Raw genomic sequence first — 23,310 nt, 5'->3', positions numbered from 1 at the left:
CATATTCCATCTTTTATCCCTCGTTGCTACTATTTCACCCAATGTATCAAGCCTCCAATTTGTTAATGCCTTTTTGGAACCTACTCCAGGAAAATACTTTTTAAGGTTACAATATTTTATGCTATCCCTACAACCATTCAATTATGTTGCTAATAGGAAGTTATCAATCTTTTTTTTTTTTTTTTGGTCTTTTTTAGGGCTGCACCTGTGGCATATGGAGGTTCTCAGGCCAGGGGTCTAATCGGAGCTGTAGCTGCCAGCCTACGCCTAAGCCACAGCAAAGCAGGATCCAAGCCCTCTCTGCAACCTACACCACAGCTCACAGCAACGCCGGATCTTTAACCCACTGAGTGGGGCCAGGGATCGAACCCACAACCTCATGGTTCCTAGTCGGATTCATTAACCACTGAGCCATGACGGCAACTCCAGGAAGTTATCAATCTTAAAATTTCTATACTTATGCCTAAATGAGATTTAAACAAAGGTTCAATATTACTCCCATAGGTTCATCAGAATTAGAATTAGGTAATCTCCTATCCAAATTATTTTTGTTTTTCAATTCAAGGTTACTATATCCTTTGGGAATCTATTTTTTTTTATTTTATTTTATTTTATTTTTTGTTTTTTGTTTTTTAGGGCCACACTTGCAGCATATTGAAGTTCCCTAGGCTAGGGATCGAATAGGAGCTACAGCTGCCACTCGACACCACAACTACAGCAACGTGCAATCCAAGGAGCATCTTCGACCTACACTACAGCTCACTGCAGTTCTGGATCCCCAACTCACTGAGTGAAGCCAGAGATTGAATCTGAATCCTCATGGATACTATTTGGATTCATTTCTTGAATCTGAATCCTCATGGATACTATTTGGATTCATTTCTGCTTCGCCACGATGGGAACACCTAGGAATCTATCCTTGATTTACTTACTTTACTGGTCCTCCCATTTAGCCACCAACCAAACTTAAGAATTCAGAAGTTCCCTTTGGTGGCTCAGCAGAAACAAACCTGACTAGTATCCGTAAAGACACAGTTCAATCTCTGGCCTCACTCAGTGGGTTAAGGATCCCCGTTGCCGTGAGCTGTGGTATAGGTCGCAGATGCAACTTGGATATGGCGTGACTGTGGCATAGGCTAGCAGCTACAGCTCCAATTCGACCCCTAGCCTGGGAACTTCCATATGCCGCCACAAGGCAGCCCTAAAAAGATTTAAAAAAAAAAAAAAAAAGGAAAAGAAAAAGAAAGTATTCTATTTCCTGAGCTAGGGGAGTTAGTGTAGTGGATATTCATCAAAGTGTACACCCATTTTGTATATTTTTTCTATATGTACATTACCTAGCTCAAGAAACAGGAGTTCTCATTGTGGCACAGCGGAAACGAATCTGACTAGGAACCATGAGGCTGCAGGTTCAATCCCTGGCCTTGATCAGTGGGTTACAGATCCGGCATTGCCGTGAGCTGTGGTGTAGTTCGAAGACGTGGCTCAGATCCCGGGATGCTATAGCTGTGGCTATGGCGTAGGCTGGCAGCAACAGCTCCGATTGAACCCCTCACCTGGAAACCTCCGTAGGCTACCAGTGTGGTCCTCAAAAGATAAAAAAAAAAAAAAGAAAGAAAGAAATAGAATACTTTCTGTTTGTTTTAATGGCTGCACTTGTGGCAAATGGAAGTTCCTAGACTAGGGATCCATTCAGCCGCAGCTGCCCGCCAAAACCACGGCCACAGCAATACCAGATCCAAGCCACGTCTGTGACCTACATCACAGCTCATGGCAAAGCCAAATCCTTAACCCACTGAGCTGGGCCTGGGATGGAACCTGCATCCTCATGGTTACTAGCTGGGTTCATTACCACTGAGCCACAAGTGGAACTCCTAGATTAATAGTTTTAAGTTTTAAAAAAAGCTGTTCAGTGTCATTCATGATTGCTTACCATGGCTCACTATTTTCAGCTACCAGCTAGATAAGAGGGCTTCTACTATACACACATAAGGGCACTCTGATTTCTCCCCCAAAAGAAAAATTTTAAGCATACCTGAGAGCATCACAGCAAAAGGTACTACAGCATTAAGGAGAGGGAGATACGATAGCATTAAGCCAGGTTTGAATCCTGGCCCCAAACTTACTTCCCCTACAACCTTAAACAAGTTAACCAAATTCATGTCAAGTATTTACTATGGTGCTTGGCACATGGTAAATGTTCAGTGAGTAGGATGTGTACTACCAGCAAAAGACTTGCCTAGACTCAGCCCTTACTAAAAAAAAACTATCAATTTTAAGATTAACCTGGGGAGTTCCCGTCGTGGTTCAGCCGTTAATGAACCCGACTAGCATCCATGAGGACATGGGTTCCATCCCTGGCCTCAATCAGTGGTGTTAGGGTGAGCTGTGGTGTAGGTCGTAGATGTGGCTCGCATCCCATATTGCTGTGGCTCTGGTGCAGGCCGGCAGCTACAGCTCTGACTGGACTCCTAGCCTGAGAACCTCCTCATGCAATGGGTGCGGCCCTAGAAAGACAAAAAAAAAAAAGAGAGAGAGATTAATCTAAGCCTTATCTTGAAGATAATTCAATAGAACACTAGAAGTAATGCAGCACTCAGCAGAATACTGAGTTACTTCTAAGTGGTCAAACCCAAAGGTGGTGTCAGAATGTTTTAAGAGTTTTTGTCAAATTCAGAAGTCCAAACTATTTCAGTTGAATCAGGCTCTCCAGGGTCCAGACATGCACAGATACATAGATACAGATATAGATATATAATACAGGGATATAATTTATATACTATATATAGATATAGATATATATAGAAGTTCCCCAAGTTGTTCTGAAGTGAATCACTAGTGAAGAACTGTTAAGAAGGTAAAATTGTTGATGTTTTAATAAAAGACTGCCCAATTAGTACTTATTCAAATGTTAAAATATCACTAAAAAGACATGGGCAGATTAATGTATGATTTAACCAAATAACCAAGTGACAAAATAAATTTAATGAAATTAATACTCACAAAAACTCCCAATACTTCCAGGTTTTTCCTATTCAAACCTTTAGCTCATAGCATTAAATTTCTAAATTTGCCTTCACATGTTTAGCTTGGAGACATGTCTTTAATATGCTTCCAAAGGAGGGTTTCTCAACCTTAGCATTACTGACATTTTGAGCTGGATGATTTTGGGGATAATGGGATGGCAAGCAGTCCTGCGCATTGTTAAGATATTTAGCAGCATCCCTGGCCATCACCCACCACGAGTAAAACCCCACTTTGTATCAGTTGTGACAATCAAAATGGTTCTGGACATCACCAAATGTCCCTTGGGGAAAGGGGCTCAAAATCACTCCCAGTTGAGAAACCATTGCTCTAATGAATGTTTTTCCTTCCTGGCTCTCTTCAGACAATTTTCTCTTTTCTAGTGCATTATCTCAATTTCTTCATACAGGATAAATTAAGCAGACCCCCAAAAAGAACTGGCTGGTATTTTTTACTGCAAAAAAGAAGCAATATGTTAACCAGCACAAGTACTTCTCACTTAGCTACCAGCAACACACTGAACTAGTAGAATGAGACTTGGATGCCTGTTCAAATACCTACCAGCAGTGTGGTCTTGAGCAACTCACTTAACAGCTCCCAATCTGTTTCCTCATCTGCAAAATGGGAATAACATTATCGACTTTGCACAGTTGCTACATCAGAGATAATTTAAATAAAAAGTTGTGCCTGACACATAGCAGAATTACAATAAATGACAGCCATAAAGGGTGATACCATTGAAGGATATCAAATACCCTCTGCAATGCTTGTGATAGTACTCCAACTTTATTGTGCATTAGGATCACTGTGTTGTCTATTAAAAACTGAAGATGCACAAATCCCACTTCTAAGAGGTCTAAGGACAATGCTAGGAAAAAATGGCTGGGTTTTTTTTTTTTTTCTTCACATATTCTACTTGACTGGTGTATTTTCACACTGTGGTAGAACTGCAGCATTCTAAGACACTCTAAGCAATCTAATGAATCAGTAATACATGAAAACAATAAAACCATATAAAGCATTTGTCATACAAAATAAAAACTACTTTAAAATAATGATGTTTTAACAGTTTATTTTGAGGGTCATTTTAAAAACAAAGATAAAGACAATCTGAGAAAAATTGCACCGAATACACTCATTAAATAGTATGTAATTAAATCAATAAGGGACGTATGTTTTTCTCTGTAATTCTGGAAATAAGTTCTGCTGTCGTGAAGGTCTTATACTTCCAAAGGAGGGGACAATCATGGCAATTAAAGCTGCCTCTTAATCTTGTAAATCTACAGTAGAAACCAAATTGTTCTGTTCTTCCCAATGAGTCAGTTTCGATCTTCAAACTGTGCCTTGTTTTTTAAAAGATATGATGCTAGAAATTCAATGGGATTTGGTGGTCTGTAAGGGAAAAGAAATCCAAAATTTAGAAATTTATATTCGAGATATGCTTATTTAAATGTATTGTTCCATAAAGAAAACACAACTTTTTCAGTTTAATTTCCATTTTATACTCAAAGGCCATTTATAGTAAGTATGGTAAATGACACAGGCAAACAAATTAGACAACAACATAGTTTAAAGAGACAAATTTTTCTACGGCTTAAATCTGGTTATGAACTCAAGCTTCAAAAGTTCATTGACAACTGGATGATGACCCCAGGGGGAAAACTGATTTGAAGGAGTCACAAAGGTGGCTTCTGGGGTGCTCACAATATTCAGTTTCTTTTCTTTTCTTTCTTTCTTTTTTTTTTTTGTCTCTTTAGGGCTGCACCTGTGGCATATGGAAGTTCGAAGGCTAGGGGTCAAATGAGAGCTACAGCTGCCGGTCTACACCACAGCCACAGTAACGGCCAGATCTGAGCTGCATCTGCGACCTAAATCACAGTTCGTGGCAACACCAGATCCTTAACCCACTGAGCAATGTCAGGGATCAAACCTGCATCCTCAATGGATACCATCAGATTCTTAACCCACTGAGCCACAACAAGAACTCCAGTATTCAGTGTCTTTTTTTTTTTTGCCTTTTCTAGGGCCGCTCCTGCGGCATATTGAAATTCCCAGGCTAGGGGTCTAATCGGAGCTGTAGCCACCGGCCTACGCCAGAGCCACTGCAACGAGGGATCCAAGCCGAGTCTGTGATCTACACCACAGTTCACGGCAACGCCGGATCCTTAACCCACTGAGAAAGGCCAGGGATTGAACCAGAAACCTCATGGTTCCTAGTCGGATTCATTGACCACTGTGCCACAACGGGAACTCTGAGTATTCAGTTTCTTGATCTGAATGCAAAATATGTGAGTATCTGAAAATGCATCAAGCTATATCTATGATATATGTAATTTCTTTTCCCACAGCCACAGCAAGGTGGGATCTGAATCCGATCTGTGACCTACATCACAACTCAGGGCAACACCCGATCCCTGACCCACTGATCGAGGCCAGGGATTAAACCCACATCCTCATGGATACTAGTCAGATTTGTTTTTGCTGCACCACCATGGGAACTCCCATAATTTTCTAAGTATTATCCTTTGATAAGAGTACAAAACCAAGAAGTTCCCTGATGGCTCTGTAGGTTAAGGATCTGACATTGTCACAGCTGTGGCTATGGTTACTGCTATGGCTTGGGTTCAATACCTGGCCAGTGAACTTCCACGTGCCTTGGGTGTGGCCAAAAAAAAAAAAAAAAAGAGTATGGAAACAATATATGTTTGTTTTGAAAATGGATACCATGGCTAGATGAACTCCCCAAGGGACTAATTAAGGAAGCAATACTCATTTGGACAACAAGCTCTGCTATGTTTCTTATTAGAAAGTCACTGGTATTGTGACTTCAAATATTTAAATCATTAATAATTATAATGTTGCCACTACACAGCACACCTAAAAAGTTAAGCACTTTTTAAAATTAAAAGGTGGGGGGAAGGGGAGTTGGAGAAAGGTGGTCAAAAGGTATAAAATTCCACTTGAAAGTACTAGGGGTGTAATGTACAGCATGATGACTAAAGTTAACACTGCTGCATGATACATGGGAAAATTGTGAAAGAGTAGAACCTAAGGTTCTCATCACAAAAAGCAATTTTTTTCTCTTCTTTTTCGTGTATTTATGTGATAATAAATGTTAACTAAACCTGTGTAATAATCATTTCACCATATATGTAAATCAAACCATTATGTTGTATACCTTAAGCTTATATAGTGATGTATGTCGATTGTTTTCTCCAGAAAACTGGGAAAAAAAATTTTAATAAGATAAAGAGGTGTTGGGAGTTCCCACTGTGGTAAAGTGGGATTGGCAGCATCTTGGGAACGCTGGGATGTGGGTTCGATCCCCTGTTTGGCACAGTGGGTTAAGGATCCAGTGGTGCCACAGTTGCAGCTTAGGTTGCAACTGAAGATCGATCTGATTCCTGGCCCAGGAACTCCATGTGCCATGGGGTGGCAAAATAAATAAATATAAATATAAATAAATAAATAAATAGAGGTTCACTTCATATTTATCACTTTCACATATGTTATTCTTCTGATAAAACAAGTGTGAAGATGACAAGTTTATTTCTATAAACCCTACTATAAAAAGGAATATTTAGAATTGATTTACAATGATCTTAAAATGTCTCTTAGCACTTTAAACAGCCTTTTGAGCTAACCAGAAACAAAGCTCATCACATAATATTTATGATTAATTTGATGAATTATTTTGCTAGGACACCTTACTTAAAAAGTGTATTTACTCAACTATAATAGACAAAATAAAAATCTTTAAAAAAGTTATATTTACTGGAGTTCCCATCATGGCTCAGCAGAAATAAATCTGACTAGCATCCACGAGGATAAAGGTTCGATCCCTGGCCTTGCTCAGTGGGTTAAGGATCCAGCACTGCCGTGAGCTGTGATGTAGGTTGCAGATGTGGCTTGGAGCCGGCTTGCTGTTACTGTGGTGTAGGCCGGCAGTTACAGCTCCGATTTGACCCCTACCCTGGGAACCTCCACATGCTGCAGGTGCGGCTCTAGAAAGACCAAAGAATAAATAAATTGTATTTACTAACAGTACATTACTTAAAAACACCTTCAAATTTTTTTCTTCTATCATTTAAAGTAATATTTAGAATTTCTAATATATTGGCCTTCTTTAGAGAAGGGATTAAAAACATATAAAAGATGACCATATTTTAACTGACAGTAGAAGAGCCAAGACATATCTTGTAGTCATACATAAATCCTACTTTATAAATATAACAATCCAAAACAAATATTTAATGCTTATTTTGTTTTTAAATTTAAAACTAAGTAATATCCCTTCTCTAAATCAATAACTCACTCTTAGTGTAAGATAAGGCGTTTCCTTCAAGTTTCTTATGAAGTTATGTCAGTTTGCTACAGTGTTCTTTATCAGTCTTGGGGAAACCGTAATTTAAACCCAATAAACGCTGACTATGTAACTTACAAAAAATTTCCTATTAGATTTATTTATACAAAAAGAACTTAGGTAGAATTACTGGGGAAAGACATGTACAGAAGAGAGGAAAAACTGTAATCTTGCTAACAAAGAAATAAAAATTAAAACAACTTGGCCAAAAAAAAGTTTATAACACTCATGCTGTTGAGGCTGTGACGACACTGGAAGAATACAAATGAGAAACTTCTTTAGAGAAATATGATGCTATTTGTTAATCACCATAAAAATAGTCATGTCATTTGAACTAGCAAACCAACTCTTGTTTACTCATCCTAAGAAAGTAATTAAACAAAAGCAAAAGGGTATATGCTGCAGCACAATGGGATCTTGAGAGCACTGGGACACAGGTTTGATCCCTTGCCAGGCACCGAGGGTTTAGGATCTGCCGCTGCCACAGCTGTGCCTTAAGTTGCAACTGTGGCTTGGTTATGATCTCTAACCCAGGAACTCCATATGCCTTGGGGCAACCAATAAAGGGGGGGAAAAAAAAGCAAAAGCATATGAAAACAGATAAATTGCATGGTGATCGATAATAATAACAAGGGAAATTGGACCTATATGTTCAACAACAAGAAACTGGTTGAGTTAATTGTAGTATTATTCTAATTTTATTACAATCATACAGGCTCTGTAGAGATATGAAAAAAAAGTTTTATGTTATAATTTGAAGTAAAAAGGAGATATAAAATTACATGAATACCAGAGTTCCTGTTGTGGCACAGAGGAAACAATTCAACTAGGAACCATGAGGTTGTAGGTTCAATCCCTGGTCTAGCTCAGTGGGTTAAAGATCCAGCGTTGCCATGAGCTGTGGTGTAGGTTGCAGACACGGCTCAGATCTGGCATGGCTGTGGCTGTGGTGTAGGCCAGCAGCTGTAGCTCCAAGTAGACCCCTAGCCTGGGAACCTCCATATGCCACGGGTGCGGCCCTAAAAAGGAAAACAAAACAAAAACATGAATACCATGATCACAAACATGCATATAATCTAAGACTAGCAGACAAATAAGTGTCTGAATTGAGATTAATGCTGGCTTCTTTAAAAAAATTCTTTGTATGGTAAAAAAATAACTATACATAACTAATGATATTTCAACTAGAGAAGTTTTATTTTGCTTTTTCTCATAAGTCCATTTAAAGACACTACTACCTTACCTTTCCTTTGCAAGCACAGCAAGTCCTTGTAATAAGATAGGCACAACTGTCTGATCCAGATAGGCACGAGTTGGCAAAGACTGGAGGTCCACTTTCTGTTTTGATGACTTTTCTGCATTAATTTTCTCATTTTCTACTATCCTCTAGTGAATTAAAAAAAAAGCATGAATATTAAAAAATAACTAGACTATTTTGTATGCAAAACCAAAATTAATGGAAATATAACACTAATAGAAAAGGTAAATTGGGAGTTCCCGTTGTGTCTCAATGAGTTACAAACCTGACTAGTATCCATGAGGATGCGGGTTCGATCCCTGGCCTCGCCTAGGGGGTTAAGGATCTGGCATTGCCATTAAGTTGTGGGGTAGGTTGCAGAAGCAGCCTGGATCCGGTGTTGCTATGGCTGTGGTGTAGGCTAGCAACTGTATCTCTGATTCGACCCCTAACCTGGGAACTTCCATATGCTGCAAGTGCAGCCCTAAAAAGAAAAAAAAAAAAAAAAAGAAAGAAAAGGTAAATCAATGACTAGAAAGCTGGGATTGAACTGCAAATCTGCCAAAATAAAACCAGACCCATCTCTAAATTTCATCCCAGTATTATCTAAAGGCACCATAATATCTCATTCTTTTAATGTCATTTCTCCAGATCCTACACTTTTTCTCTTTCTTTCTGCCATTTTAGGAGTAAATACAAGTCCTTTTTTTCTTTTTTCATGAGAATACCTTTACACAGTGTGCATCAAAATATCTGGACACAACACTAAGTAGTGCTGAATCACTGCGAGAAAACTAGACCTGTTTAAATTCTTTCATCACAGATAGCATCCTCTCAGTTTGATACTAATATGACTTGAACACTTCTGGGGAGTTCCCTGGTGGTGCAGGAGGTTAAGGATCCAGTTGTCACTGCAGCAGCTCTGGTCACTGCTATGGTGCAGGTTGGCTCCAGGGCCAGGGAACTTTCACATGCTGCAGGTACAGCCAAAGCAAACAAACAAGCAAACAAATACTTCTGTAACACTTGCTAAACTCCCCTCTTAATAGAGAGCATGCTTCAGGCTCAGAGACTTCAACTGGCAAAATTTATTAGCAATGTTTCATATTCATTGATTTCATTTTTGTGGTTACCCTCTACTACAATGAGAGTATTTTCCCACTTACGTTACTTTCTTTTGGACACACCCACAGCATGCACAAGTTCTCAGGCCCACTGAACCCCAGCCACAGCTGTGCCACAAGTCACAAGTGTGACAATGCCAGATCCTTAACCACTAGGCCACGAGGGAACTCCTATGTTTTTAAACAAATGTAATTATGATTTTCAAAAGTAAACAAATTTAAGAAAAAAATATCAATAGTAGCCAAAAAAGCATAAATGATTGATACAGAAAAGATCATATTTAAATTACATTTAAATGATGTTTAGGAAATGATGACATATACCCCCTACTCCTAAGAGTCCCCCAAATTCTGGGCATTTCATATAGATTCATCTGACATCCAGAGTAGCAAAAACTACTTTACTGAAAAACTTTGCCACCTTCTGAAAATCTACCATTTTAGATTTTTTTTTTCTTTCTAGGGCTGCATCTGCAGCATATGGAAGTTCCCAGGCTACGAGTCGAACTGGAGCTGCAGATGCCAGACTATGCTACAGCTACAGCCACAGCAATGCCAGATCCAAGCTGAATCTGTGACCTACACCACAGCCCACAGCACCACCAGATCCTTAACCCACTGAGTGAGGCCAGGGATTGAACCCTCATCCTCATGATGTTAGTCAGGTTCTTAACCAGTTGAGCTACAATGAGAACTCCACCATTTTAGAAATTCTGAAATAACTGGCTCTCTCAAAGACAAAACACTACTACTAAAAGCACTTTCATTTAAATGAACTTTTCCCCAATTATACGCGAACTGGATATGAGTCAGTAATAAAAAAAAAAATTCTACACAATTTTTTAAAGAAAATTTTATTTTGTAAAAGGTGAGAAAAAAACTTTAGGCATATAACTACAACATATTTCCCGAAATACTTTCCAGAACTATGTCAGGTACTTCTAGTTTTGTTTATCTTTTCAATCTAATTTTTGGACTTAATAAAAATAATTATCTAGACGTATTTAATGTATGAAACAGCCATCTATTCGGCCATGAATTAAGAAATTTAGGAGTTCCCATCGTGTTGCAGTGGTTAACAAATCCGACTAGGAACCATGAGGTTGCGGGTTCGGTCCCTGCCCTTGCTCAGTGGGTTAACAATCCAGCGTTGCCGTGAGCTGTGGTGTAGGTTGCAGACGCGGCTCGGATCCCACGTTGCTGTGGCTCTGGCGTAGGCCGGAGGCTACAGCTCCGATTCTACCCCTAGCCTGGGAACCTCCATATGCTGCGGGAGCGGCCCAAGAAATAGCAACAACAACAACAACAACAACAAAAGACAAAAAAAAGACAAAAAGACAAAAAAAAGAAAGAAATTTATTATCCATCAGTTAATTGCAACAAATACCCATACACGATTAAAACTAGTGAGTTACATGACATTCCGGTGCCTTCCTTCACTAAGGAACAGCAATGCCTAAGCAACTGATAGATCCTATAATAAACTCCTTGACCAAATCCTCTCATTTATTTCATTTAGACACTTACTTTATATCCACTATGTGCAATTGCTATGCTTAATTTTACTTAGGTCAAAATCCTGAATTAATCTGAAAAAATATACAGTTAGCCCCTGAACAACACGGAGGTTTGGAGCACCAACCCTCTCTGCTCAGCCAAAAATCCACATATTACTTATGGTTGGCCTCTCTTACAGTCCTTTCCTCCATATCTGTACTTCAGTACCTACAGTTCCACATAAAAAACAAGATTAAGCTTTTAACAGTGCAGAACAGTGATCACAAAAAATGGGGGGAAAAAAATGAGATGAGGCCTATGACTGCCCCAGCTTACTGCATCCTACTTGGAGAACTTATACAATGAAACCCAGGGAGAAGGAACCCAAGCAGACCCTCTCAGTCTCCCTAAGTTGAGAAGACAGAGTTTAAAAGTGAAAGAGACCAACTGAACCAAAACTTGCAGGGCAGAGTACTGAAAAGGAGAGTTTCACAGAGAGGAGAGGTGCACAGAAACAGACTAAGAGATTGCCTTCCAGTCTTCAAGTGAATACTTCTCAGAGCATGATTGTGAAGAAACTACCCAAGGCCAGGGGAAAAAAAAACACTTGGGGAGTTTCCTCGTGGTACAGTGGGTTAAGGATCTGGCACCGTCCCTGCAGAGGCTCATGTTGCTGCTGTGGCACAGGTTCAATCCCTGGCACATGAACTTCCACATGCCACAGGCTCAGGCAAAAAAAAAAAAAAAAAAAGGGATCTGAGAATGGTTAACTCATTTGCTGGGTGGGAGGGTACCAAAAATACAAAGAAACTACCTACATATCTTTAAATCTTGTTCCAAAGCCTCCCTCTATGTAACTATGCTAATAAAAGCTAACATTGTCTTTTTTTTTTTTTTTTTTTAAGTGCTGCATCTTCAGTATATAGAAGTTCCCAGGCTAGAGGCTAAATCGGCAGGGTAGCCACTGGCCTCCACCACAGCCCTAGCAACACAGGATCCAAGCCGAGTCTGCGACCTATTCCACAGTTTGAGGCAATGCAAGATCCTTAACCCGTTGAACGAGGCCAGGGATCAAACTCATGTCCTTAGAATACTAGTTACCAGTGAGCCGCAACAGGAACTCATAAAAGCTAATATTAAAAAAAGAAAAAAGAAAAAAAAAACCTTGGAAAACGCAGGATACATAATCTGTGGAACTCACACAGGTCAGGAGTAGTTCATGTTCCTGTGACCCAGAGGGGGAAAACTCAAAATGAAATACACAAGAGGAAAAATTAAGCCTAAACTAAAGGCTCATCTGGTCCCTAAAAAAGCTTAAAGGCAAACCTCAAAAGGATCAAACTGTTTCCAAGTAATTTAACTGTCCTAGAACAAAGTTCAAAAATATCTGAAGATATACAAAAATAACCAGTACTCGACAAGATAAAGTCCACAATGCCCAGCCTCCAATAAAAATTACCAGATGGGGAGTTCCCTTGTGGCACAGTGGGTTAGGGATCTGGCATTGTCACTGCAGCAACTTAGGTCACTTCTGTGGCACAGGTTCGATCCCTGGCCTGGGAACCTCCACATGCCATGGGTGAGGAGGAAAAAAGAAAAAAAAACAAACAAGATAACCATAATCAAATTATTTAAAACCAGTAAGAAAATCTTTTTTTTTTTGTCTTTTTGCCTTTTCTAGGGCCGCTCCAGCGGCATGTGGAGGTTCCCAGAATAGGGGTCCAATCGGAGCTGTAGCTGCTGGCCTACGCCAGAGCCACAGCAACACGGGATCCGAGCCTCGTCTGCGACCTACACCACAGCTCACGGCAATGCCAGATCCTTAATTCACTGAGCGAGACCAGGGATCAAACCCGCAACCTCATGGTTCCTAGTAGGATTCGTTTCCATTGTGCCACGACGGGAACTCCAAGAAAATCTTAAAAGGCCAGGAATTGTGGCTCAGTGGGTTGAGAACCTGACTAGTATCTATGAGGATGTGGGTTTAATTCCTGGCCTCATTCAGTGGGTTAAGGATCCATCATTTCCAAGAGCTGCAGCATAGGTCACAGACATGGCCTGGACTGGCATTGCTGTGGTTGTGGCACAAGCTGGCCGCTGTAGCTCCCATTCGACCTTAGCCAGGCAACTTCCATGTGCTGCACCCGTGGCCCTAAAAAGAAAAAAAAAAAAATCTTCAAAGGACCAAGAGAAGACAACATGGAGAAGCAAAAATAAGAATGATAGCAGACTTTTCATAGGAAACAATATCAGCCAAAAGACAGTGGAGCAAATCTACACTCTGCAAAAATACCTCAAAAACAAGGTTAAATAATTACCTTTTAGACATTCAGAACCTTTAAGAATTCCTTATCAGCAAACCTCCACCACAAGAAATATTAAGGAAAGCCCCTCAGAAGGAAGGGAAATGATACCAGATGGGAAGCTGGATCTACACAAAAGAATGGGGAATCCAGAAAAACTATATGAATAAATATGAAACACTCCTTTCTCTTACTGTTTAAATCTCTTTAAAGAGAATTGATTTTTTGTTTTTTTAGGGCCACGCTCGCAGCATATGGAGATTCCCAGGCTAGGGGTTAAATCGGAGCTGCAGCTGCCAACCTACTTCACAGCCACAGCAATGCCAGATCCGAGCCTCGTCTGCAACCTACACCACAGCTCACAGCAACACCAGATCCTTAACCCACTGAGTGAGGCCAGGGGTCGAACCTGTGTCCTCATGGTTACTAGTCAGATTCATTTCCACTGAGCCATGAGGGGAATTCCAATAACTGACTTCTTTAAAGAAAAAAACAAAAGTAATCAATTGAAGGGTTATAACATATACAGAAGTACAGTATATGATAACAATAGCATAAAAGCCAGAAGAGAAGAAATGGAAGGATACTGTTGTAAGGGCCTTACACAATACATACGGTACCATTTGAAGATATTATATGATACCATTTGAAGGTAACTTGTGGGAAATTAAACTTTCATAGTATAAATCCTAAAAAAAAAAAAACCTAAAAATGTATAAGTCAATAAAATGGAACCATAAGAAATCAGCAGCAGCTGTAGAGTAGTGATTTCCAGACTTAGAGATATCACAAACAAATTAAAGATAAAATAATATAGAAGTTCTCTGGTGGCCTAGTGGGTTAAGGACCCAGCATTGCCACCACATGGCACAGGTTCAACCCCGGCCTAGAAACTATTGCATGACACAGGCACAGTCAAAAAAAAAAAAAAATATATATATATATATGCACACACACACACACATTGCAATAAATGAAGTCTTGCTAACTTTATTTTACCTAGTAAAAACTTAGAAATAAATAAGCATAATTTTTTACTTTACTATCAACATTAACACATAAAAGAATGGCATTTTAAAATTCTGAAAAGAAAACCAATTACCAAATAATGTATCATCAGCAAACAATCACTCCACTCTCATTTTTTTTTCTCACTTTACCATGGAAATTGGTCTGAGAGTTTGAGTAAAAGCATTCAGTATCACTGCTCTACTGTATCATGGCTCTGCCTCCATATATAAGCACCATCAAGGAAAGACTGTGCTGATGCCTAAAAAGAAGTCTCTTAAATGACTAAAACACTAAATGGCATAGAATATCCTCACCTGATTCAGCATAGCAGTTCAATTAAAACCTGCCTATGGGAGTTCCCGTCGTGGTTCAAGGGTTAATGAATCCAACTAGCATCCATGAGAGTTTGACCCCTGGCCTCGTTCAGTGGGTTAAAGGATCTGAAATCGCCATGAGCTGTGGTGTAGGCTGCAGACGCAGCTCGGATCCCACATTGCTTTGGCTCTGGCTACTGTGGCTCTGGTGTAGGCCAGCAGCTACAGCTCCTATTCAACCACTAGCCTGGGAACCTCCAAATGCTGCAAGTGTGGCCTTAAAAAGACCAAAACAAAACAAAACAAAACAAAACAAAAAAAAACTGCATATGTAAAGAGAGATTCGCTTAACAATGGTATCAAATCAATAAACATTCCCAGCAATTTTACAGGCAGAGTAGTCACTGCACATGCCAGCAAACTCTAGGACTTGGTCAAGATCAGCAATTTAATTTAATCCCACCTCAAAAATGTCAACCTGCCTAGGTTTAACACACAGCTCTAAACTTACCTCCTGGTGACCTTAGACAAGTTACTCAACTTCTCTGAGCCTTGTAATACAGGCTGAAAATGTTAAGTTACTTCGAAGTAGGCCTGGTACATAGTGAAAGGGCTAAATATGTATTAGCAGTTGTTACTATTATTACTCTGCTTGGAAATGCTCCTATTCTCATTTATCCAAACTTAATTACTGATAGTCATTTTTTTTTTTCCCCTTTGGTCATAAAACACACACATCTTTAGAAACTTTATTTTCTTAGTCAATCCCACCTAGGTCTAGTTAATTCAATTGTTTCAGCATCTATTCACTCATCTACAAAGTAACTTTTACTATTAGATAGCAACCTCTTAGCACATATATAAATAGGCTTTATAAAAGTAACCTTCTTTTGCACTTTTTTTGACATGTACTCTTTGAATTCAGACTAACCAACCATGTAAGGTAAAAAGAGTGTCTACTCTCTGTTATAGCCTCCAACACCTACAACTGACATCTGTAAAGATTCAACATTTACTAAAAGCTGACTTCGCCAGCACACAATTCTAAAAAAACAATGGGTTTCTTAATTCTGATGTGCGGTTTTTCCAATGCAATATTCCAACAGATGAACTAATGGCCCCCCAAAAAACAATTCTTACAGTCTCCTTTAGTAATGTATGTTTACTTCTCTAAATCATTTTCGAAGTCCAACCTCTCAACTCTGAGCTAATTTGTACGTCTGCACACCACGAAATAGAAGTACCACTAATAAAACGAGCTGCCCATAATATGATACTACTTGGTTCACGACGATAAAGTTTTCCTTTGTGCAAAGCAGCCCGGTAAAAATAGGTCCCAAGTCTTCTCCAGCTCATAAGAGACATAAAGATACGGCATAGGAACTGGGCAAGTTACCTCGACATTGTCCGTGAGACCGTACTCAGAATGGGGATTTTCTGCAACCTGGAAAACAAATCACAGGTCACAGAAACATCAGCCACTCTTTCTTTGCCGCACACGGCCACCCTGAATCCAGGGCCTCCTGGTACCTGCGTCTGTCCCTCCAGCATCTGCTCTGGCTCCATGACGGACCCTGCAAGTCACAGTCCCCGGATACCAGTCTTGGAAAACAAGAAAAACCGTAAATTACTCGGGAGATTTCAGACCAAGACTCCAGGATGCAGTCCAGCCCAGCCCCCGACCCCGACCCTCACCCCCACCTGGGCGCGGGAGCACCCGGCGCAGTAGGGGAGCAGGTGAGACAGTCCACAACTGAGTGCCCGCATCAGGTCCGGAAGCTCCGCGATAATCGCAAGAGCCTAGTAGAGGTGGGGGAAAGGGGAAAGGGGAAAGGGAGCTGATTACCCGCGCCCAAGACGTTCGTTCCTAAGAACCCGCACCGCACCACCAACTCCCAGCACAAACCGCTTCCGCCGTAAGTGACGGCAGTAGCACGACTGCGGCGCCTGCGCAGAACTCCCCAGCGGCCCCGAGCTGGGAGGTACCCGTACGGTTCTGAGTCTACCAAGCCCTCTGCTTTTAGTGGAGTCATGATCAAGGTGTGCCTCCGAGATCTGCGAAAGAATCGCTCCTCGACCTGCCTACCCAGAGCAAGCGCCACCCCAGCTGCAGATTCAGTAACCAGGCCAACTGGAAGGGGTTCGTCCGGCCAGCCCTCGGTGCTGCCTGAAAATTTCTACCAAAGCTCTGCCTCGAGAAGCCGAAACCACTTACTGGATAGTTCTTGCTAGAAAAATCACAAACCCAAATTCAACAGTCTACGAAAGAATATCAATGTTTTACTCTAAAGCCAAAGTTGAGGGAAGAAACAATGTTTAAGGGTTTCGTAGTAAGCTTTTATTCAAGTCCTTAAATATGTGAATAGGCACTGTTAGTGCTACTTTACATTTGTATCAAGGTTAGCAATGTGCAACTGGCTTTCCAAACTGTGATACTGTTGATACTATTGTATTTTTTTAACAATGGGTTTTTTGGTTCGTTTTGTCTCTTTGCTGTTGCTGAGGCGTGTGGAAGTTCCTGGGCCAGGGACCCCACGCCTGCCACAGCAGCAACGCCAGCTGCTGCAGTGACACTAGATCCTTAACCTGCAGGGCCACAAGGGAACTCCAATAGTATTGTTTTTGTAAAAATACAAAAGATAATTTGCCTCCCAGACACATTTGCAAGCAACAAACAGGATCTAGTAAATTGGATTGTTTTAATTCCAATAAGTTCCACTTATTTTATGTAAATATGTGATACATTGAAGTGCCTGCCTTAGAGTCAATAATCACATTTGTATCTGCACTTTATAACTTGAAAATTTTAAATTTCATATAAACTATTTGGTTACTAAATTATGGTATATCCATAAAATAGAATAAAGCATGACACTAGAAATATGGAAATATTTGTGATTATAACATTAACATGTTTTAAGGTAGAATACAAAGTCATTTTACTACTCTGTAAAGAGTACACGACTAAAAACCTAAAGTAAATAAAATTTGTTTAGGAGCTGGACTTGTAAGTACATTTTAGGTACATTTACAAAGTTTTATAATGTATACTTGATTAGTATTGTGATTGGAAATATCTACCATATGGCATTTTGGATTTTTCATGTAGTACTGATATGTTCTGAACATATGTAGAACTGATGCAAAAATGGAGGTGCTTATGTACAGGATGTAGAAACTGACTGGTACATATGTGAATTCAAAATGAGATTAAATGTTTTTCAAGAATGGTAAATGTAATCTAGTAAAACCAGAGAATAACTAGGAAAACTAAAGAGAATAGTTATGTATATTGTTTTTTTTGTTTGTTTGTTTGTTTTGTTTTTGCTATTTCTTGGGCCGCTCCCGCGGCATATGGAGGTTCCCAGGCTAGGGGTAGAATCGGAGCTGTAGCCACCGGCCTATGCCAGAGCCACAGCAACGCGGGATCCGAGCCACATCTGCAACCTACACCACAGCTCACGGCAATGCTGGATCCTTAACCCACTGAGCAAGGGCAGGGACCGATCCTGCAACCTCATGGTTCCTAGTTGGATTCATTAACCACTGCGCCACAACGGGAACTCCAGTTATGTACATTGTTATATATATCCAAATATCTCCCAATACTTAGTAAGCACTCAATAAAAACTGCCAGGGAGTTCCCTTTGTGGCTCAGTGGTAATGAACCCAGATAGTATCCATGAGGATGTGGGTTCCATCCCTGGCCTCACTCAGTAGATTAAGGATCCCACGTTGCTGTGGCTTTGGCATAGGCTCCAGCTGCAGCTCAGATTCAACCTCTACCCTGGGACCTTCCATATGCCCCAGACGCAGCCCTTAGAACAAAAAAAAAAAAAGGCACAAGTTCAACCCTAGGCCCAGCACAGTGGATACAGTGTTAAAGGATACAGTGTTGCTGCAGCTGCAACATAGGTCACAGCTGTGGCTTGGATTGCATCCATAGCCCAGGAACTTCCATATGCCATGGGTGTGGCCATTAAAAAAACAAACAAAAAAACCTTCCAAATTAAATAAACAACAAAAAATAACAAAACAAGAAGAAAAATTTAGGATAGGGATCTTATTTTATATATCTTTATGCTTCACATAGTGCCTGGTACATCATATTTACACAGCATATATTTAATTGATTCATATTCAAAATTGGATTTTAATTAAGTAACTGATACTACTGGGAAAAGGACAGAATATGAAAATGATTGCTGAAGGAAATAGCACAGAAAAATTAACTATAGGCCAGGTTTCTCTCAATCTAGAGAAAAGTTATTAGTGTGGTTTACAGAAAAAGCTTCACTAAAGTTTTTACATTTACAACATATTAATTGAAACATTCAGAGAACAGGCCATGGCAGCAGAGAGCAGGGCAAAAAGTAAAAATAAAAATAAATAAGTGCTGGAAATTGAAATAGCAAGAAAGTATACGAAATAACACATTCAAAATACTGCAAAAAGCTGGTTTGATATGAAATTTAAAATTCTAAAGAGGATGGCCCATCATTATAACAGAAATTTGCAATATGGAGAGTGTGACAAATTAAAAGAAAATTAAAAGAATGAGAACAACATTGAACTTTTTTTGGGGGGGTGTCTCTTTAGGCCCCCCCACCCCCAGCATATGGAGGTTCCCAGGCTAGGGGCCCAATCAGCCTACACCAGAGCCACGGCAACGCTGAATCCAAGCTGAGTGATGATGAGAACTCCAACACTGAACTCTTGTTTGGACTTGCAGTACCAAACTTCGTTGGGGACTCCTCTCATCTGCTTCCATTATGTCTTTGTTAGGTACTTCATCCTGCCTAAACACAGATTTTTGAGTTCTTCAAAGACAACATCTTATTATATTCATCTTTGTGTATTTGTTTCTTATATTTGATAAATATTTTTTTAAAAGAAAGAAATTTATAGGAAAAGCACCAGAGTGCTAGTCCCCAACCTTCCTTTCTTTCTTGAAGTTTAAGGGAGATAGTAGTTATAAAATTCTAGTTCTAGAATGTAGAAGAATAAAAAAAGCTACTTCACTCTCTTTTTACAGATGTGATGCAAATTCCATTTGTAAGACATCAACATTTTTAGACAGGCAGTACCTATTTAGGAATAATACAGCATTTATAGTAAAGAAAGACTATATTTGGAATTAGATAAATATTAAAACCTGGTTCCTATACTTGTTTGCCGTGTGTAAGTAACTCTTCTGGGCCTAACAATTCTTCATAGAATCAAATGAGATAAAATAGATGAAACCACTTTGTAAAGTGATGTTATATAAATGTAAGTGAAACATTCTGTTTTACCTACGTCCAAGAAGTTCATTACTAAAATATTGTTCTATTTAGAATAAATAAGCAATGAAGTCCTACTGTATAGCAAAGGAACTATTTCCAGTCTCTTGGGACAGAGCATGATGGGAGATAATATAAGAAAAGAATATATATATGAAAGGCTGGGTCATTTTGCTGTACAGTAAAAATTGGCACAACATTGTACATCAGCTATACTTTAATAAAAATTAAAAAAATGAAATTTCCATGAAGTTCCCATGGTGGGTAAGGACAGCAATCCATGAGGATGCAGGTTCAATCCATGGCCTTGCTCAGTGGGTTACGGATCCAGCATTGCCATGACCTGTGGTGTAGGTGACAGAGGTGACTCAGATCCTGCATGGTTGCGGCTGTTGCATAGGCTGACAGCTGCAGCTCCAATTCAATCCCTAACCTGGGAACTTCCATATCCTCTGAGTGCAACCCTAAAAAAATAAATAAGTAAATAAAAATTTAAAAATCCATAAAATGTTGTTCTACATTGTTGTTGTAGTTGCTGTCCGGGTTTTTTTTTTTTTTTCTTTTAAATAATTTGTAGGAAAGACTTTGCTATGGCTGTGGCACAGGCCAGCAGCTACAGCTCTGATTTGACCCTTAGCCTGGGAACCTCCATATGCCATGGGTGCGGCCCTAAAAAGATGAAAGACAAAATAATAATAAGAATAAGAATAATTTGTAAGAAAGAAAGTGCTCAGAGAAATAACATGATCCAGGGAGTTCCTGTTGTGGCTCAGCAAGTTAAGAACCCGACTGGTATCCATGAGGATTCAGGTTCTACACCCTGCCTCACTCAGTAAGTTAAGGATCCAGTCTTGCCTCAAGATGCAGTGTGTGTAGTTCGAAGATGTGGCTTGAATCCAGCGTTGCTATGGCTATGATGTAGGCCAGTGGCTGCGGTTCCGATTTGACCCCTAGCCTGGGAACTTCAATATGCGGCCTGAAAAGGAAAAAAAAAAAGATGATGTGCATGTGTGCGTGCGTGCACACACACACACACACACACACACACACACACACACAAATGGGTTTGCAGAAAAATACAAAGGATACTGAGTGTAAACGAACCTTACGAACACAGTTAGTGTGGAGGGACATCAATTACCTCACAAGACCTAGAACTATATTTTCCAAATTTGGTAAATTGCTTTCCAAGGAAGTATCTTTTGTTGCCCAAAATAGTTCCCCAGTCTTCACTACAAAACTCAATGCCCAGGCGTGCTTACCCCCATCCCCATCTCAGAAATGTTAGTGTACCAAGGAACATACCAAGTGGGCTTTTCAAAGACATGGATACACTATATTCTTGACTTTTATGATACACTTGGCTGAGCAATGAGAATAATAAAATGAAGGAAAAGGCTAACTTTAATATCATTTCCCATTTCCAAATTGTCAATTACTTTAGCCATTTCTCATGAGGGGCTACATTACTAAATGATTTTCTATTTATTTATTTATTTACTTACTTATTTTAGGACCTCACCCACAGCACATGGAAGTTCTCAGGCTAAGGACTGAACCAGAGCTGTAGCTGCTGGCCTATGCCACAGCCACAGCAATGCGGGATCCCAGCCAGCTTTTCAACCTACACCACAGCTCATGGCAACGCCAGATCCTTAACCCAATGATCAAGGCCAGGGATGGAACCTGCATCCTCACGAATCCTAGTCGGGTTCCTTAACCACTGAGCCACAAAGGGAACTCCTAAAAGTGTTAATTTTAAATGTTATGTCTTCTTTATACAATCCAAATGACTATCAGTGCTTAAATTTATAAATAGGTTGTGGCTTATGAATAGATACACCATATTACTTCGATTCTTTTAATTTTCAGATACCCAGAGCCATTCCATGTTAACTTATATTGAAACCATTTCTCTTCATTAAAAATTTTTTTTTTCTTTTTAGGGCCACACCCTCAGCACGTGGAAGTTCCAAGGCTAGGGGTCCAAGAGGAGCTGCAGCTGCCGGCCTCCACCAGTCAGAGCAATGCAACATGGCTGGAACTAGAGACTCTCATACTAAGTGAAGTAAGTCAGAAGGAGAAAGACCAACACCATTAGCATTAAAAGAAAATTCCTCCAGTTCACACTTTCCTCTACCCAAGTATTTATGGGGCATATGCAGAAAAAAGTTAACATAGCAGGCTGGAAACTGCTAGCCTTAGAAGGCCTGCTTGCAAAACTGGCTGGTGTCTAGGAATTTGAACAATAAACACTTCCCTACACTAGTATAAAACTTTCTGTAAATAATGAGAGTGGCTCATTATGCCTAAAATGATTGTGCAAACTATATGGTTTATGCTAAGTACCTGCTTTCATTGTAGAAGTCTGGTGTTTTGGTGTGTGTTAGTAAGAGGGTGCCTACATGATCAGGGGACAGAGGTTCTCATGAGTGTCCCTGATAGGCAACATTGCTCACATGTTGTCAGAACTCCTTGCTGGAGAAATTGTGCCCTTTTTGGCTCCACTGAGAGAAGATTTTTAAAAGCTGATGTAGGGAGTTCCCCCTGTGACTCAGGAGAAACAAATCCAACTAGCATCCATGAGGATGCAGGTTCGATCCCTGGCCTCACCCAGTGGGTTAACGATCTAGCATTGTCATGAGCTGTAGTGTGGGTCACAGAGGCAGCTCAGATTCTGCATTGCTATGGCTGTGGTGTAGGCCAACAGCTGTAGCTCTGATTCAACCCCTAGCCCAGGAACTTCCATATGTTGCAAGTGCAGCCTCAAAAAAAAAAAAAAAAAAAAAAAAAAAAAAAAAGCTGGAGTTCCTGTCGTGCCTCAGCGGAAACAAATCACAAATCTGAGTAGCATCCAAGAGGATGCAGGTTTGATCCCTGGCCTCGCTCAGTGGGTTAAGGATCCGGCATTGCTGTGAGCTGTGGTGTAAATGTCAGACTCAGATCATGTAGGCTGGCAGCTACAGCCCTGATTTAGCCCTTAGCTCGGGAATCTCCAAATGCGCAGGTGCGGCCCTAAAAGGACAAAAAAAAAAAAAAAAAAAAAAAAGCTGATGTAAAGTTTCCTCCAGACTTTGCCCCATGTACCTTTTCTTTTAGTATCCTTTTGCTGTAATAAATCGCAGCTGTATGGCTGTATTGTTTTTCTTTTCCAT

The 23,310-nt window shown here is 40.1% G+C and overlaps 1 protein-coding gene across 2 annotated transcripts; it reads right to left on the bottom strand.

Annotated features, from left to right (window-relative positions):
- Positions 1-4,079: 4,079 nt before the first annotated feature.
- DPY30 (dpy-30 histone methyltransferase complex regulatory subunit) lies at positions 4,080-16,813 on the bottom strand. 2 transcript variants are annotated; one of them, XM_047782334.1, is made up of 5 exons: positions 16,575-16,813; positions 16,404-16,475; positions 16,270-16,317; positions 8,631-8,773; positions 4,080-4,416 (listed from the first exon to the last, which is right to left on the bottom strand). In XM_047782334.1, the coding sequence occupies exons 2-5, from the start codon at positions 16,437-16,439 to the stop codon at positions 4,344-4,346; spliced, it is 300 nt and encodes a 99-aa protein (XP_047638290.1). In that variant the 5' UTR covers positions 16,440-16,475; positions 16,575-16,813; the 3' UTR covers positions 4,080-4,343. The 2 variants fall into 2 exon arrangements, with proteins under 2 accessions (XP_047638290.1, XP_047638289.1); XM_047782333.1 differs by having other exon boundaries at positions 16,720-16,812.
- Between the last annotated feature and the right edge of the window lie 6,497 nt (positions 16,814-23,310).

Source organism: Phacochoerus africanus, chromosome 5 (assembly GCF_016906955.1).
Source record: "Phacochoerus africanus isolate WHEZ1 chromosome 5, ROS_Pafr_v1, whole genome shotgun sequence".
Lineage (NCBI taxonomy): Eukaryota > Metazoa > Chordata > Mammalia > Artiodactyla > Suidae > Phacochoerus > Phacochoerus africanus.
This window is presented reverse-complemented; position numbering and strand designations above follow the sequence as displayed.